At 38.9% G+C, this 17,705-nt stretch overlaps 1 protein-coding gene across 1 annotated transcript in view; it reads left to right on the plus strand.

The window, feature by feature from the left end:
• SCTR (secretin receptor) overlaps positions 1 to 17,274 on the plus strand; it is a 32,892-nt gene extending 15,618 nt beyond the window's left edge. The window contains exons 5-13 of the mRNA XM_070736941.1: positions 795 to 892; positions 2,449 to 2,584; positions 3,709 to 3,862; positions 4,443 to 4,503; positions 9,631 to 9,697; positions 10,384 to 10,475; positions 12,229 to 12,367; positions 13,496 to 13,537; positions 16,658 to 17,274. Coding sequence (XP_070593042.1) covers positions 795 to 892; positions 2,449 to 2,584; positions 3,709 to 3,862; positions 4,443 to 4,503; positions 9,631 to 9,697; positions 10,384 to 10,475; positions 12,229 to 12,367; positions 13,496 to 13,537; positions 16,658 to 16,840 — 972 coding nt within the window. The 3' untranslated portion in view covers positions 16,841 to 17,274. The remainder of the gene's footprint in view (positions 1 to 794; positions 893 to 2,448; positions 2,585 to 3,708; positions 3,863 to 4,442; positions 4,504 to 9,630; positions 9,698 to 10,383; positions 10,476 to 12,228; positions 12,368 to 13,495; positions 13,538 to 16,657) is intronic.
• Positions 17,275 to 17,705: the final 431 nt, after the last annotated feature.

Here is a 17,705-nt window from a genome sequence, read left to right on the forward strand (position 1 = left end):
CCAATCATAATGGCTATGTTCACACATTAAACTGAGTTCCAAATAAATCACATTCTGGTCTAGTGTAATAGGTATATCCCACTTCTGATTTAAATATGCTAAAAAGAATTACCGTATTTTCTGGAGTATAAGACACACTGGAGTATAAGATGCACCTTAGCTTTTGGGGAGGAAAATAGGGAAAAGAATCTGCTTTCCTGATACTCATCTGCCTAGCGTCCTTAGCCAGCACATTATTTTATCCCCTGGTTAGGGCTTTAAAAAAACTTTATTCAAAGAGAGTAACAAAGAAAGGGTTTGCAAGCCAGTAAGAGCTGGGAACATCATTGGCACATGGAAAGAAACATTCTGAGCCAGTAGAGCAATGGAAAAAACCCTGCAAAGACTTAGGGCTTGGAAAACATTCTTCGCAGAGAATAACAATGAAAGAGCTTGCAAGGTAAGAGCTGGGAAGATGGTTAGCAACTAGTTAGGGCTGCAAAAAGCTATATTCAGAGTATAAGACGCACCCTATTTATTAGCCTCTTTTAGGGAGGAAAAAGGTGCGTCTTATGCTCCCAAAAATGGTACACACCTCATTTGTTTTGTCCCTTCCATGTTTTCAATCAAGCTGAATTCTGCCAGAGAAATAACTGGGATTTGCAGAGAAAGTCGCTTGCTTCAATTCATGGTGGTGCTAAGTTTATTGCAAATAATATACATTACCATGATTGTTTTTAAAGTAACATTGAAGGGCTTTTTGTATGAACAAAACTCCTACCTGAAAAAAAAAATCCTTGGATGTCTTCTTACAGGTATCTTATCTAATGAAATTGGAGACAGTGTATACTGTTGGAAGCAGCATCTCCCTCATAGCTTTGGCAGCAGCCTTGGGCATTTTAGCTTCTTTTCGGTGAGGAAGAATTCTCCATATATTTCTTCCCTTTCCTTATTTTATCTTGTAATGACCCTCATGACTATGTCTCTGTATATAAAATGATGTGAAGCATTGAGATACTTTGAATCCTGTTCCATTTATTGGTGGGGTTGGGAGTGGAGAAATTATGAGAATCACAGATGTAAGAATACTTTTCCATGATATGTTAAGAATGTGCCACTATAATGCTTCATCTGTTTTTACTTGATCATATAATATTGCATTTAATTTGTTAAGTGTATTTTGTATTTTTATTCCCCCTGTGCAAGAAATTAACATATTTGACAGTATTATTATTATGAGACCAATACTAATGTGATGAATACTATTGTAAATATTATGATTATTATCTTTCAAATTATTTGTACTCAGACAACACACTGTTAATTAATTAGTTAATTAATTGATACATTGAATTTTTAAATATGTAATATCACTTTTTAAAACTGGGGGGAGAGGCTTGAGATTCAAAGAGTACTTGGCTGTGAGACTAAAAGAAAACTCCAGAGATTTAAGGCTTAATTGGGTTTTTTTTAAAAAATATATTTTTATTGATTTTTTAAAATTTTTACAAAAAGAAAAAACATAAATTCAAAAACATAAATGTGTGTACCATCACCAAACAAAATAATATGTCCCTCCACCAGTGAAGATTCAATTCTATATCTTTCATTTACCTCAGCTCCGGGTTACATTGCTCATTCTTTATAGAGTGATTGAATTTTATTTTTTACATTTGCATCGCTTACTAATATTAATATAGGATTTTTAACCTTTTCCCACCGCCTCATTGTTGCTGCCAATTTCTCTTCATTATAATTATGTAATCTAATTTCCATAATTTCATAGTGAATGTGATCCACCATGTACCTACACCAATTTTTTATCGTCCATTTGTTAGCATCTTTTCACCCAAGCACTATAGTTGCTTGGGCACTTTCTATTGCTGCAATTTTAATTTTTAAGGCTTAATTGGGAAAATGATTTTTTTAAAAAATCCTGAAAGTAGGCAGAGGCAAACCACTTCAACAGGAAACCTATATGTATGTGTCTGTGAACTCACCCAAGTTGAGCTGAACTCATTTGAGTTTTTCCCCTCACAAATAAGCCATATGGTAAATCCATAAAAAAAATTTTTTGTTTAATTCAATAGATTTATATGGCTGCCCTACTTGCACACAGTGTCTTTAGGAGGCGGCCAGCATTGAAAATCAACATTTTTAAATTTAATCAGCATATTGATTGAATGTTTAATCAACATTAAATATTAAGCTGGAGTGGCAATGTGCTGGTCTTTGTATATAATTGGGTTCTCCCTTACATGTAGTCCCTAGTGCCATTAGTGAATCTGTTCAGGCAAGAAGACTTGGACAAATGCCTGGCTGAGATCTTGAAAAGCCTGCTGCAGATTAAAGCAAATGATTCCAAGCAGTATAAACAATAATAATTTCTTTTCCCTAAATCTTCATGCGGCTGATGAGAATACCTATTTTGAATCCTGCATAATGCCTTGTTTTCCTGCTTTTGAATAGGAGACTCCACTGTACAAGGAATTACATCCACATGCAGCTTTTTGCTTCTTTCATCCTAAGGGTGACTGCAAACTTTATCAAGGATCCTATATTGTCAGAGGACACGGATGATGCTGTCTACTGTGAATTACACACAGTAAGGAAGTAGAAATGTACAGTCGCCCTGTTCATTAAAGCATCAAAAAAGCTACTTGAGAATGGAAATGGAGAAAAAAATAAATCCCTTTTTATCCCTTAGAGAAAGTTATTGCCACATTTGCTTATTCTTGTACTTTTCTCTTGCTTAAACAAGTTGTCGTTTGAGAAGTTGTTAGTGTTTAAAATGGCACAAGTTGTGTTTAATTTGCCTTTGATTTTGTGACATTAATAACTTGATCAAAATGATCAGCATAGATTAGTCATATAAATTCAGAAGAGGAACCTAGGGCAAACATATTTGAATACAATTTTGGTTAATTCCTATCCTGTTCCCCCCAAAATAAGACATCCCCAGATAACAAGCCCAATCGGGCTTTCGGGTGCATGGCAATAAGGCCAAGCTCTTATTTCAATATAAGACAGAGCCTTATTTTGGGGAAAACACATGATGGTAGTTAATATCAGACTCAAGAAAGTGACATATGTCATCTAGAAAAGCTAAGGTAGCAAGAGTAATAGCACTTGCTCATGGTACTGTCCCCTGCAGGAGATACAATATTTGCAGAAATTACTTTTATAATCTTGATTAAAAAAAACTGAAGCAGAAGCAATTTTACTACTCAAAGGATTCGGGGATTGATACCTGATGAAAATGCTACCCTAGCCCATAGCCAGTGGAAAAATAAAAATCCCATGTTAAGGGCTCTTAGGAAATGAACTGAAAAGTTTACAGTAAAATATTCCATCCAGTATGATGACATATGTAACACTCTGCTGGTGATTTTCGTATTTCAGCAGATTTATGTTATACTTTTATGCTTCTGCTAGGATAACAGAATGCTAGTGCAGACGGTCTGATCTAGCATGGTTATTCTAAGGCAGAGGCTTCTAAACATGGCAACTTTAAGACTTGTAGACTTCAATTCTCAGAATTCTGGGAGTTGAAGTCCACAAGTCTTAAGGTTGCCAAGTTTGAAGACCTCTGTTCTAAGGTATTGAGATTGAGGAACGGATCGACCACCGATGAATAAATTGCAATGGGACAAAGGTTCTCTGGAAAGGATATTAAACGAAAATTAATAAAACATACCTTATTTATAATATTTCTTGTTTCCTCTTCAGGGCAGATGCAAGATGATCATAGCCTTTGTTAACTTCTGCATCATGGCAAACTATAGTTGGCTTCTTGTAGAAGGGCTTTATCTCCACAGCCTGCTGGCCATTTCTTTCTTCTCCGACAGAAAGTTCTTTTGGTGGTTTGTGGCTCTGGGATGGGGTAAGCATCTACACAATTACCAGACAAGCACGTTGTCTGGGGATGTTCAGTGACCTATTGCAGAGCCTCAACTTACTCTTCTTGCCACTTTGTGGCAATGGTCTCTTAGTTTCCCTCTCCACTGTATTGCTTTTAGATCACTTTTTTTCCTTTCTGTTTTGTTCCCTTTCTTCACTTTTTTGCTCATTTATGTCCTGGACTTCCCCCCCCCCATCCTCTTCCATCTCTTTTTCTGTGCTGGGGGGTGGACGAGAAATGAGATTTATGCCACTGACATAACTGAATATGAACCTGCAAAAATGTATACACTATTCTCTCCAAATATGAGGCTGTAGATGGTAGCCCTTCACTGGTTAGAACCCACCCCTGATAAGGACATTTCGAAAGATTATGTACAGTATTTCTGTGCACTTCAACTTTTTGTTAGATGTGTTAGGTCCATCCTTCTTTTATATTTTTTTCCTTTTCATAAGGTTATTAGACTTTGTTATTATTATTCAAAATGTTCAGCTCACCTAATCTAGCTTTTCTTCTATATTATGAGTAGGCACTAACCACCAAATTGTTTTCTCTGTTGCAGGTGCTCCAAAGTTATTTGTAATTGCATGGGTCATAGCCAGACTATTGCATGAAAATGCTGGGTAAGCACATTTCCCAAACTCGGCAGTCTGTTTGCAAATCATGCTAAGACACGATTGGTTCCAACTGTGATTTACCGAATAAAGCAGAATACTAAATTATCACAAGTGTGCAAAATGTGGCATCACAAAATGTTTTAATCCTGAAACTACTCTAAATATTCTGGAAGTGACCTATCCTCACAATAATACCATTTTGAATTTGTCCAGAGCAGCTTCTGTATCACTTCTGGAATACTTGAAACCATCTATTTTGTGATATCTAGAATTGGTTTTGGGGTTTGAATGTTTTGCAGTGGAACTCTTTTAAAGTTATAAAATGGCAGAGTTCATGTTGGTTTGACAAAACAAAACAAATCACATATTATGACTTAGTATAAACACAGCAAATTATGTATTCATATTCCTCATCACTCCGCATAATGAATCGTAAATGGTTTAAAATCAGGTTGGTGTTTTTGTGAAGTGCTCAGAAATTCTGAGAAAAGAAAGAAATTATGCAATTGGATTAGAGAAATGAGGCCTTAATAAAAAACCAGCTACTTATATTCCATTTCCTGAGTATCAAATCTCTTTTTATCTGATGGGTTCTGAGCATGGCAGTCTGATTATTGTGGAAACAAACAAAAGCGTTTTGTGAGATAGAGGAGAAGCATAGGCTTTGCACAGATATGCCAAACTGTCCTTTTAAAAAACCTTTTGTAGAAAAGAGTGGCAATTTTGTTGAAATGTAGTGGGAATATATAGACAGACAGACAGGAAGGTAAATAGATGATAGATAGATAGATAGATAGATAGATAGATAGATAGATAGATAGATAGATTTTATTTATTTATTTATTTATTTATTTATTTATTTATTTATTTATTTATTTATTTATTTATTTATTTATTTATTTATTTATTTATTTATTTATTTATTTATTTATTTATTTATTTATTTATTTATTTATTTATTTATTTATTTATTTATTTATTTATTTGATTTGTATGCCGTCCCTCTCCGAAGATAGATAAATAGATAGATAGATAGATAGATAGATAGAGATAGGTAGGGAGGGAGGGAAGGGAAGGGAAGGGAAGGGAAGGGAGAAGAGAAGAGAAGAGAAGAAGAGAGGAGAAGTGATAGAAAGAAGTGGGATCTTTAATGTTCCACGATTGCACAGAACAACTGCATAATTATCGGCATATTTTTACAGTGACTGTACTGGCACATTTACTTCTCAACTCTCCACTGTTTTATTTTTTATTTGATGTTTTCTTGGAGTCTGCGGAGTCTGCGGAGAGGGGCGGCATACAAATCTAAATAAACATAAACTAAATAAACAAACATAGTTTATTTCTGGAAAATAGCTCTGAAGGATAGATAGATAGATAGATAGATAGATAGATAGATAGGGAGGGAGGGAAGGGAGAAGAGAAGAAAAGAAGAGAGGAGAAGTGATAGAAAGAAGTGGGATCCTTAATGTTCCATGATTGCACAGAACAACTGCACAATTATGAAATGTATATGCAATGTATATGCAACTTACAACAAGTCTACAACATTAGTCTAAATCCTCAGAATTCTCATTTAAGAATTTATCTTCTACAAAAACACTGCTCCTGTGCCTAATGCAGCCCGCCACACAATACATAATGCTCCAGTTAATCTGGTTTCAAAGCATTTTCATATCTGTTGAATAGATACCACAGGGAGATATCTTTTCTGCTTCTAGCTGCTTGTCCTGGAACTCACTTTTATTAATGAAGTAAATAACAAGGTTATTTTAATGATAGTGCTCCTCTCTTCCGTTCGGATGAATCTAGCTACCCAGGAACAAGCAATGTGCAGTGAAACATAGACTACACAATTGGCTCCATTTGGAGGGCTAAACAGATTCAACATCATTTAGCACTTCATCAGGTGCCGAGATCCCGTCTTGTTGCCAAACAAATCACGCCAGATTTGGGGAAGCAATACATCAAACAATAGCATGGCACATATTTTGGACTGACAACATGCAGCACAATTTGGCAACACACTCAATATGGTCTATTTAGCTATTGGGGCTAGCAGGAGGCCTCAGCTGAATCAACAGACTATACAGAGTTCATTATAGTAACTATTCTTTGAGAACATGACATTTTCAGGAGCTTTTTGCAGCTTTTTGAGTCTTCGGAGAGGGGCGGCATATAAATCCAGATAGATAGATAGATAGATAGATAGATAGATAGATAGATAGATAGATACATAGATAGATACATAGATAGATAGTGTTCTGCCGGCGTGTTTCAACCACCCGTAATTACAGGGTAATTAGTCTAGGAAGACACACACCACACGATAAAAGGAAAACCCAAAAGTTTTTATAAACAGAAAAACAGAAACAGCTCCCTTTTTAAATGTCAAAGGGGTTTTCTGGTATACACAAGGCACAGGTTAAATGCAGTCCAATTGCTCATCCAATAACTGGGAAATTGAGTCCATTTCTAAAGTCCAGAGAGTCCATACACACAATCCTGAACAGCAAGAACCACAATCTTGACGAAACAATGAATCAGATAAACTGCCATGAGGCTAAAACACCAGGCTGCACGTTTATCTGTAGCACTAATTACAGCAGCCCCACCCAACCACAGGTGGCCTCATTTTCTCTTGTAATAATCCTTCAGTTGTTGTCTCCTATACATCACTCTACGCATGCATGGATGTGTCATTAATTCTTGTTCAGAATCCAGCGATGATACAGATGACTGATCTCCTCCTGGACTGTCTGCCAAACTCCCCTCTTCCCTGTCACTCACGCTTCCTTGGTCAGAGGAGACTTCGTTGGCAGATTCTACTGGGAGCAAAACAGGCCTGCGGCATGTGGATGTCTCCCCCACATCCACCTCCACATTCCTTGGGGCAGGAGCTGGGCCAGAGCTAACCACGACAGATAGATAGATAGATAGATAGATAGATAGATAGATAGATAGACAGACAGACAGACAGACAGAAAGACAGACAGACAGACAGACAGACAGACAGACAGACAATCACAGGTGTAGCGGTTATTATTTGTGTTTCTTGGAATGATAGAATAAAAATATAGATTTTTTTAAAAAACCAAGCTATTTTATTCTCTTTTAGCAAAAATGGCAGTTAAATCCCTTAAAACATGATTTATACATTTACTTTGTACCTTTGAGTCAGGCTACAGACTCAGATTGATTGCTTGGACAAGTCCCTACAATTTTGTTTGGCAATGTTTTTCAGAAGTGATTTTGCCTCCTCCCTAGGACTGTGAGAGAGGGACTGGCCCAGGTTTACCCAGCTGGCTTTCTGCTTAAAAAGTTTGAGACAAAACCTCATTGTCTTCCACCAGATACCTTAACTCAGAGGTCTTCAAACTTAGCAACTTGTGGACTTCAACTCCCAGAACTTTAAGACTTGTGGACTTCAACTCCTAGAATTCTCCATACCTGGCTGGAGAATTCTGGGAGTTGAAGTCCACAAATCTTAAAGTTGCCAAGTTTAAAGACCTCTGCTTAACTACTACACTAAACTGGTTCTTAAAATATGATCAGTGTGCTGCAATGCATACCATTAAGTTTTCTGATTTGTAGAAATCTTCCATCCGATGGGGCGAGATTTTGCAATGCTCAGAGTCAAAGGAGACTGCATTCCAGAAATTGGGAAATGAATTAGAACGTAGCAAATGAAATAAAAGAAGTTGCATTTTGGCAAGTCCCTTTTTTCCCCTCAAGAACCATTTTAGCTTAAGTTTTTACCATCAAATCAGGACAGGTAATTTATCTTTTTAGGGCTTCCGAAAATTTGGAAAACAATCTCATGGGAGAAAGTGATATAGGTTCTTGGGCAGAGAAGAAGGTATATGTAAATAATTTTTCTCTGTTTTCACAACAGTCCCATAAAGTACAATAAAGGAGAAGTGCCATCATGCTGAAAAATAGATACGAATAAACTATTTTCTGCAGAAATCCAATTATCCAAAATAGTATGTGAGAGAGTATGTGAATTGGTTTCATTGATAAGTACTGTACTTTGCTTGATGGTAAAATTCTGCCATTGGTATTTGGTTACTTTGACCATCCAGAAAATATATTCTAGTGTCACAATCATCAAGGGAATAACTACAGGTTGGTCTCAATTAATACTGATCATGAATAACAGAAAATGATTGCATTATTCGAATTTATACTATTCAAAGTGATATTTCTATGGAAAACAGGGTAATTGCTTTCAGCTTAAACCTTGCCAAAATAGGGTAACAAATTTTAACAAGGTTACTAAATATCATTCCTATCTATGTTCTAGATCAATAATCCTCTTAAATATTTAAAATAAATAAATCAAGTGGACAAAAGCTAAGCTAGCGCCTAAGCCCATATCCAAAGCTATCTCCTATATTCTGTTCTGGTTTTCCAAAACGAGCCCCTTCTTTTATTGAACTTTCCCCAAAAAGAACATCTCCTTTTTGTGTGTGTGCGTGTGTACACAACAAATAGCATCAAAACCACCAATGGCAACGGTGTGGCCATCAGCCATACATTAACTGAATTTTGACTTTCATTAAATGCAACCTGGTATCCATTTCTAATTTGCATTAAAATTGAATATTGCACTATTTGAATTCACACTAATTGTGAACTGCCTGTATGTGTGCCTGTGTGAATCAGCCTTTAGATCTGCCAAACAACAGAAAAGTTAAAAGCTTGGTTAGTATAAGGACTCCTTGTCATACAAACTTTTCGAGATACAAACCCGGGGTTTAAGATTTTTTTGCCTCTTCTTCCAAAATATTTTCACCTTACAAACCCAAGCCGCTGCCACTGGGATGCCCCACCTCCGGACTTTTGTTGCCAGCGAAGCGCCCGTTTTTGCACTGCTGGGATTGCCCTGAGGCTCCCCTCCATGGGAAACCCCACCTCCGGACTTTTCCATTGATTCCTATGGGAAACATTGTTTCGTCTTATAAACTTTTCACCTTACAAACCTTGTCCCGGAACCAATTAAATTCGTAAGACGAGGTATCACTGCATTTCTTTCAGAATAAAGTTTTCTAGGATGTTCATCTACTGGTTTTTCTAAATGAGAACGTTTTATTCATTCGACAATTGCAGGTTTGTTTGTTGTTCTTACAGGTGCTGGGATATGCATCTTACATATGCCCTGTGGCTCATTCAAGGCCCGGTGGTGGCTTCTATTGCAGTAAGTCTACTTCACAGCTAATTTCCCAGATAAACTCTTTGTCTATTTCTCCACCACCAAGTGATAGCGATGTAGGTTGTGGTGCTGAGATTATTAGTGTTATCTAGGATAAATCTTATATGCTCAACAATGGCTGGGTGATCTTAGAAGATGTAATTTAATTTAATTTAATGTATTCGACTTCTTTGCCTCCTAATCCCGTAGGACTCCAGACGGCTTACAACAATAAAAAACAATACAATAGTACAATAATAAAAAGAAGTTGAACAACAATAGTAAATAAAACCCCATGACCCTAACAACCCACTTTTTAAAAAACCCAAATCAATCTAACAACATACATACCAAAGAAACATAATTTGGGCACATCTGATGTTAACTTCACGGCCCCCAGGCCTGTCGACAAAGCCAGGTTTTAACAGCTTTTTGAAAAGCCAGTAGAATGGGAGCGATGCAAACATTGGAGGGGAATTGGTTCTGTAGAGCCGGGGTAGCAACAGAAAAGGCCCTCCCCTGCGGTCCCACAAACCTATATTGTTTAGTCGATAGGACCTGGAGGAGGCCGATTCTGTGCAATCTAATAGGCCTCTGGGAGGTATGTGGCAGGTAATAAAATGCCGGTGGAGGAACGGGGTGGGCGTAATGCAGAACTACCTCCCTCTCACTTGGGTTTCCTTGTCTTGTAGGTCAATTTCATTCTATTTGTTAATATTGTAAGGATTCTGATGAACAAACTGCGATGGCCCGATGGAAGAGGCAAGGACTCCAGTCAATACAAGTAAGGAGGCTTCTTTAACCAGCCACACAAATAAAACATAACAGCAAACAAAATAACCAGGGGGTTAAGATTTTCTTTGTTTGTATGTCATGGATCTGTCTAGAACAGGGGTAGGCAAAGTTGGCTCTTCTATGACATGTGGACTTCAATTCTCAAAATTCCTGAGCTAGCATGATTGGCTCAGGAATTCTGGGTGTTGAAGTTCACAAGTCATAGAAGAGCCAACTTTGCCATCCCTGGTCTAGATAGCTGCCTCAAGGATAATTGTCCCATTACATCTATGTTTCTATTTAAGGCACCTGTTTTTATGCTGAACAAATGACAGCTAACCAATGAGAGCTTGTTGACAAGGCTTCCAACCAATGAACGTTTAACCTGATCAACTCACTGTTGCCCTCTACAGGTGCCTGGACATTACACTCACTTCAGTAGAGGATTTCACTTACCTTCACTACCGATTTGAAACTGTGAACACACACGCGCCTGTGCTTGCTTCGCTTGCACACAGTACATCTGCACATGTGCAGATTCTCTGTGATGACATCCGGGTGGGTGGACATTAGCCTCCCACCGCCACCGGTATCGGTTCGCCCAAACTGGGGCGAACCGGTAGTAACCCAGCACTGGCTCACTTATGTTATTAGCAGGAGAGAATAGAACAGGATGCAGAGATTCAGCTATGTAACAAAGAACCTCAACTCTTGCTAGGAGGTTAAAACGGCCCCGGGCCATTGTAATCGGCAAGATCCGGCCATGGAATGATATGTATGGGTTTAATTGTTTTAATGCTTAAGATGCTTATCTTCCCCTAACCCCCAACACTTTACCCTTAGACTATCTACGGTTGGCCTCACCAAGTTCCTAAGAGGTCAGTAAGGGGCGTACATAAGTGCACCAGAGTGCCTACCGTCCCCTGTCCTATTGTCTCTCCTATATCTCCTATATCTTCTCTTCTATACCTATATCTTTTCCTGCTATTCTCTCATAGTTATATTTCACTCCTTTATTTTCTCCTCTATTCCCCCTTTAATACATTCTACTGATTATATCCTCTATAACCCTCACTGTGTATTATTGTGTATTGGACAAAACAAACAAACAAATAAATAAATAAAATAAAATATGTTTTTAATATTTTATTCTGTTGTTAACCTGCCCAGAGTCCTTTGGGCAATAAATAAATTAAATAATTAAATTGATTGATTGATTTGTTTGTTTGTTTATTTATTTATTTAATTGGATTTGTATGCCGCCTCTCTCCGAGGACTCGGGGCGGCACACAACATATACAAAGAGACAATAGTAAAATCAATCCAATTAATATACATAAAAACAATCCTTAAAAATTTAATTTTAAAAGCTTCCATTAACATTCATTCAACAATCGTACTAAAATGGTAGTAGGTAGGTAGGTAGGTAGATAGCTAGCTAGCTAGCTAGCTAGCTAGATAGATAGATAGATAGATAGATAGATAGATAGATAGATAGATAAAAGTTAAGTATGCATAATAAAACTGTAGGAGAGGATGAAGCCATCCTGTCAACTTCTTTGGGGGAAACAGGAAAAGGAGTTATTCAAGGGAAGACAAGGTTTCCATAACTTCTAAGTGGCAATGTAACACTTTGAGATGACTCTGGCTGTCATAGACCTATCTGTATCTGAAAGCCAATATTAAACTGGCCCTATCATCATCATCATCATCATCATCATCATCATCATCATCATCATCATCCTCTCTTTTCTTGCTCTTAGGAGGCTTGCTAAATCAACACTGGTGCTCATCCCTCTCTTTGGAATCCATTATATTATTTTCGCTTTTTTCCCTTTTGATACCACAAACGGCACCATGGAAGTTCAAGCTCTATTTGAAAAAGCCTTAGGATCTTTCCAGGTAAGAGGGGTATAGTTCTTCTGATGAAAAATTTCTTAGATGCTTAAATGAGGGTCTCAGAGAATGCATGTCAGCACAAAAGCCGGTAACTTTTAAATGTGTTAGGGTTACAACTTCTAGAATTGCATATGTCACGGGAGAGGGAGGGGAGGAGACTGGCCTACCATGTTTACAAGTTCACACTCAAGTTAGTACTGGTAGAGCTCCTATCTTCTGCATCAAAGTATTTCATGCAGGTTTTGTTTCAAAACTCCTTATGTGTTTACCAGCATAACTGGTAAAAGGCATTTTGTAAATAGAATGTGTAGGATGTGGCAACTCACCAGAAGGTTCAGCCTAAAGCAGTGATGGCAAACCTTTTTTCCATGGGTGCTGAAAGTATGTGCACATGAACTATCGTGCATGTGCAAGGGCCCACACCCATAATTCGATGCCTGGGGAGGGTGAAAATGGCTTCCCCCTCCCCTTGGAGGCCCTCTGGAGGCCAGAAATGGCCCATTTTTCAACTTCTGCTGGGCCCGGTAGGCCTGTTTCCCAACTTCTACTGGGTCGTTAGGGCTGGTTTTTGCCCTCCCCAGGCTCTAGAGGTTTCCTTGGAGCCTGGAGAAGGCAAAAATGCTCTCCTCCATTCTCCCAGAGGCCATCTGTAAGCCAAAAACACCTTCCCATACTGTGAGCCGAAAATCAATTGGCTACCATGCACATGCACGTTGGAGCTGAGCTAGGGCAATGGCTTGTGTGCTAGCAGATATGGTTCTGTGTGTCACCTGTGGCACCAGTGCCATAAGTCAGTGTTTCCCAACCTTGGCAACTTGAAGATATTTGGACTTCAATTCCCAGAATTCCCCAGCCAGCATTTGCTGGCTGGGGAATTCTGGGAGTTGAAGTCCAAATATCTTCAAGTTGCCAAGGTTGGGAAACACTGCCATAGGTTCACCATCACTGGCCTAAAGTGACCATTCCATCCTTAGACTTGGTCTTTGGAACCATCGAACCTGCAAAGTACGTCCATCACATTTCAGTGTGATTTAAAAAAAAAGAAAGAATGACATTCCAGCTTTCTGGAATGGCAGTCTGCCACTTGCTATTGTGTATTTCATAGCGAATAATTTGCTTATTTTGTTTCAGGGTTTGGCTGTGGCTGTGCTTTACTGTTTTCTTAATGGAGAGGTGAGCTTCCCATGCACTGCGATTTAGTCATGAATCCTGCTGGATAAGATCAAACGTTTGCCTTACCCAGCATCCTGTTTCCCATGGCCGCCCACCAAATGCAGGACTGGAGAACAATAGCACTTTTCACCATAAGTTCCCCATCAATCAGCACTGAGGACGGAGCATGTTATTTCTGATTTGGAGATAGATGTAATATATAACCATTAGAGCAAATAGTTAGCTTTGCACGTGTAGTTTTGCACATTTTATTCTTATCTGTTTATCATTCTCATAAATGGAGAACATGCAACAAAGCTACTAATCCACATAATGACAGTATCTAACTTTTAAAAATTGGAGCAAGGCATCCTTATGAATCTAGTTTAAGTCCTTGTTCACCCATGGCATTAAATCATGGGTTACCAACATGGTATTCATGTTGGTACAGTGGTTAAAATGCAGTACTGCTGGCTACTTCTGCTGACTGGTGGCTGCTGCAATTTGGCAGTTCGAATCTCATCAGGCTCAAGGTTGACTCAGCCTTCCATCCTTCCGAGGTGGGTAAACTGAGGACCCAGACTGTTGTTGGAGCAATATGCTGACTCTGTAAACTTAGAGAGTGTTGTAAAGCAGTGTGAAGTGGTATGTAAGGCTAAGTGCTATTGGTATCAGCATACCTCTTGGGCCCCATGTTTCACCCAATTTTTATATTATTGATTTTGACCATTTTAATAAACAAATAAATGTCAGACTAATAGAACAGAATAGAAAGAACAGAACAGAACGGAATGGAGTGGAACGGAATGGAATAGAATTCTTTATTGACCAAGTGTGATTGACACAAGGAATTTGTCTTTGGTGCATAGGCTCTCAGTGTACATAAAAGAAAAATATACATTTGTCAAGAATCATGAGGTACAACACTTAATGATTGTCATAGGGGTCAAATAAGCAATCAGCAAACAATCAATATTAATAAAAATCTTAGGGATAGAAGCAACAAGTTACAGTCATAAATGGGATGAGATAGGTGATAGGAATGATGAGAAAAAACTAGTAGTAATATTAGTGTAGACTTAGTAAATAGTTTGACAGTGTTGAGGGGATTATTTGTTTAGTAGAGTGATGTCGTTTGGAAAAAAAACTGTTCTTGTGTCTAGTTGTCTTGGTGCTCTATAGCAGTGTTTCCCAACCTTGGCAACTTGAAGATATTTGGACTTCAATTCCCAGAATTCCCCAGCCAGCTGGCTGGGGAATTCTGGGAGGTAAAGTCCAAATATCTTCAAGTTGCCAAGGTTGGGAAACACTGCTGTATAGTGACGTTTTGAGGGTAGGAGTTGAAACAGTTTATGTCCATGATGCGAGGGGTCATTAAATATTTTCACTGCCCTCTTTTCGACTTGTGCAGTATATAGGTCCCCAATGGAAGGCAAGTTGGCAGCTATTTTCTGCAGTTCTGATTATCCTCTGAAGTCTGTGCCTGTTTTTGAAGAACCAAACCAGACAGTTATAAAGGTGCAGATGACATGTGTATATTACAAACTGAAATGTTCATCTCAAACATCAGCTTTATTTTACTTTCAAGTCCCATACATATCCCAAAACAGCTTCAGAAAATAAAATCAGACAGGGAATAGAGACTCCACTTGCTCCCTCCAAAAAGAAATAAATGGAAATGATAGTGACCTTAAGGGGGGGTAGAAGTAGTGATTAATGGTGCAATCAGTTTATTCTTGGCCATAGAGTTATTATTGCTCCCACCACCAAAGTCATTTTGTGAAAGTGCTCTAAGATGCTTTCAAAATTCCACATGACCCAGCAGGGTTCAGGACTTTTGTGGGGATTTTGTGTGTTTTTTAAATGTGTTATGTGCTGTTGTCTGCAAATGTGATGAGTTCTAGTTGGGGGGGAAAAGTGACTCCGCTGCTGTTTTAGACCAATTGATGGGTGTGCCTCCTTCCTCCCTGGAGCAAAGGGGCCCTTGGGAACAGAATGGGAAGCAAGGGTGCCATTTTTCTATCAGTCCACGCATCTCTTTATTCCTCTCTCTCACTCATATATACACATGTGGCAGGCAGTTCCAAGGGCCAGCAAAGGAGGAAGAGGAGGAATGATTTCTGATACCCCCCTGCCAGCTTCTTACAAGTAATATCAATGGGGAAGCCAGCAGGAAATTGGAAGTCCCTTCCATTCCCACTGGGGTTTCCCCCCCCCCCAACTCTGATCATTCCATCTCTGTGTAAATAAGAAAGTATCTCTGAAAGGGTGATCTGATGGGTCGTGGATTGTCAAGTCTTTAAAACCTTTACAATGCAGTGTCATTTCTTTTTTTCTTTTAGAAGAAGTTTTCTTTATTTTTCCCTACATTAAAAAAAGCCATACATATACATACTTCTATAGCAAACCATATGATTGTATCATCTCTTATAAAAAAGTAATGGAATATCCTAAATCACATTTCAAATTTCCAATAGTTTAGTCTGTCCAAAAATATATATTTCAAATAGCTAATTTTGTTTTCATTATGCGACAGTCTTAATGAAGTATCATTTGTTACTTCAGCCCATTTTTCTTATTTCTTCACTACATTTCTCCACTTATTGGCCCTTTCCGATCTTCCTTTCCCCTTTTCTATTTGCATACCCATGAGACTTACAATTGATAGTCTCTGGCCACATTTTGGCTTTGCTTCCTTCCTCTGCAGACAAGTAGTGGCTGCCCACATGCCATCAGGGCAGGATATTGCTTGAGCAGGGGTGGGTTCTACTTACCTTCCCCTGGTTCTGATCACGACAGAAGTGCATGTTTTGCCTCTGTCATGTCGTACAAAAGACCCAGAAATGACCCTTTGTGTATGCACAGAAGGTATTTTTGCAAGCCGAAGTGACCGGAGGACCAGTTCGAGATTGTGGACCATCAGTCATTGCTGCTGGTTCGGCAAGCAGCAGTAAATTTCTGCTACCAGTTCTAAAGAATTGGTCTGAACCACCAGCAACCCAACAGTGTGCTTGAGACTGATTTACCCCTGTTGTTGGCTGTAAACATTGAGTCCTCCCACCCCTGTGTTGGACAAGATTGCATCTTCTTTCTCTTAGGAAAATCACAATCCTTCTTACTAAACTGAAACTTTTTGTTCAGGTCCGGCAGGAGTTTCACAGAAAATGGTGGCAGTGGCATTTAAGGAAGCATCTCGGTGCTCATAAGCATCACAGCTCTTTGTTTCCGAATGAAGTAAGCGGGTTCACTCAAGTCTTGCAGCTGACAAAGCCTGGTTCTCAGGAGGAAAGACGACCTTCTCACCCAATTCTGAGTAAACTGTAAATGTTTCCAGGGCAGACAAGAACACGCTGAAACTCAGAGGAAACCTGCATTGCCTAATTGGGCATTGTGGTTCAGGACTTAAAACCTGATTGTTAGTTGTTACCTGGGGACTGACTTGGGCCTAGCCTTGCTATCAGGTGAATTATTTTGCAAAGGTAATGTGTGAAAAGCAGTGTCTAAGAGGCTCATTCCTCTCAACTTGCTGGTTGTTCTGCCGGGCTCTCTGATAGGAGCCTCCCAAAAATTCAAGGATACAAATTTCAGACACACACAGGTTTGAAAATTCAAAACAATGTTCTTTATCACAAAATGCAAAACAAAAAAGCACTCTTTTTGCATGGCAAAGAGCACTCGTCCCAAAACAACCGGGTAGTCTGTACAATTACCCTTAAGCAGTCATTAAGTACTTAGCTAGCAGCTTTGAAGAAACTTCACACCCCTTCTTCTTCCAACGAAGTGAGACACACACATGTTGCTCTGCTTTGTTTTCCAAGGCATGAAAAAGCAACAAAAAATCCAGAAGACACAGGATTCCTGACGAACTCCGATCAGATATTCTTCCACAATGGCCAAACCCACAGGCTGCTATTTATAGCAGCAGCCCTAATTATTGGAGCCCCACCCAAACACAGGTAGCCTCACTTATTTCCTGTAATATGTTCTTACTTGGTCTCTTCTACGCATAATTCTGTGCTTGCGTAGGTCCAAAACATCATCATCTGAATCAATGGAAGATAAGGGAGATTGACTGCCTGGGCTGTGTGCCAAGCCCTCCTCTGCCGAGTCACTCCCACCTTCTTCTTCATCCAAGGAAACTAAACTCTGAACTGATTCTGTCGGCAATAACACAGGCCTGTGACATGTC

Source organism: Erythrolamprus reginae, chromosome 1 (genome assembly GCF_031021105.1).
Source record: "Erythrolamprus reginae isolate rEryReg1 chromosome 1, rEryReg1.hap1, whole genome shotgun sequence".
NCBI lineage: Eukaryota > Metazoa > Chordata > Lepidosauria > Squamata > Dipsadidae > Erythrolamprus > Erythrolamprus reginae.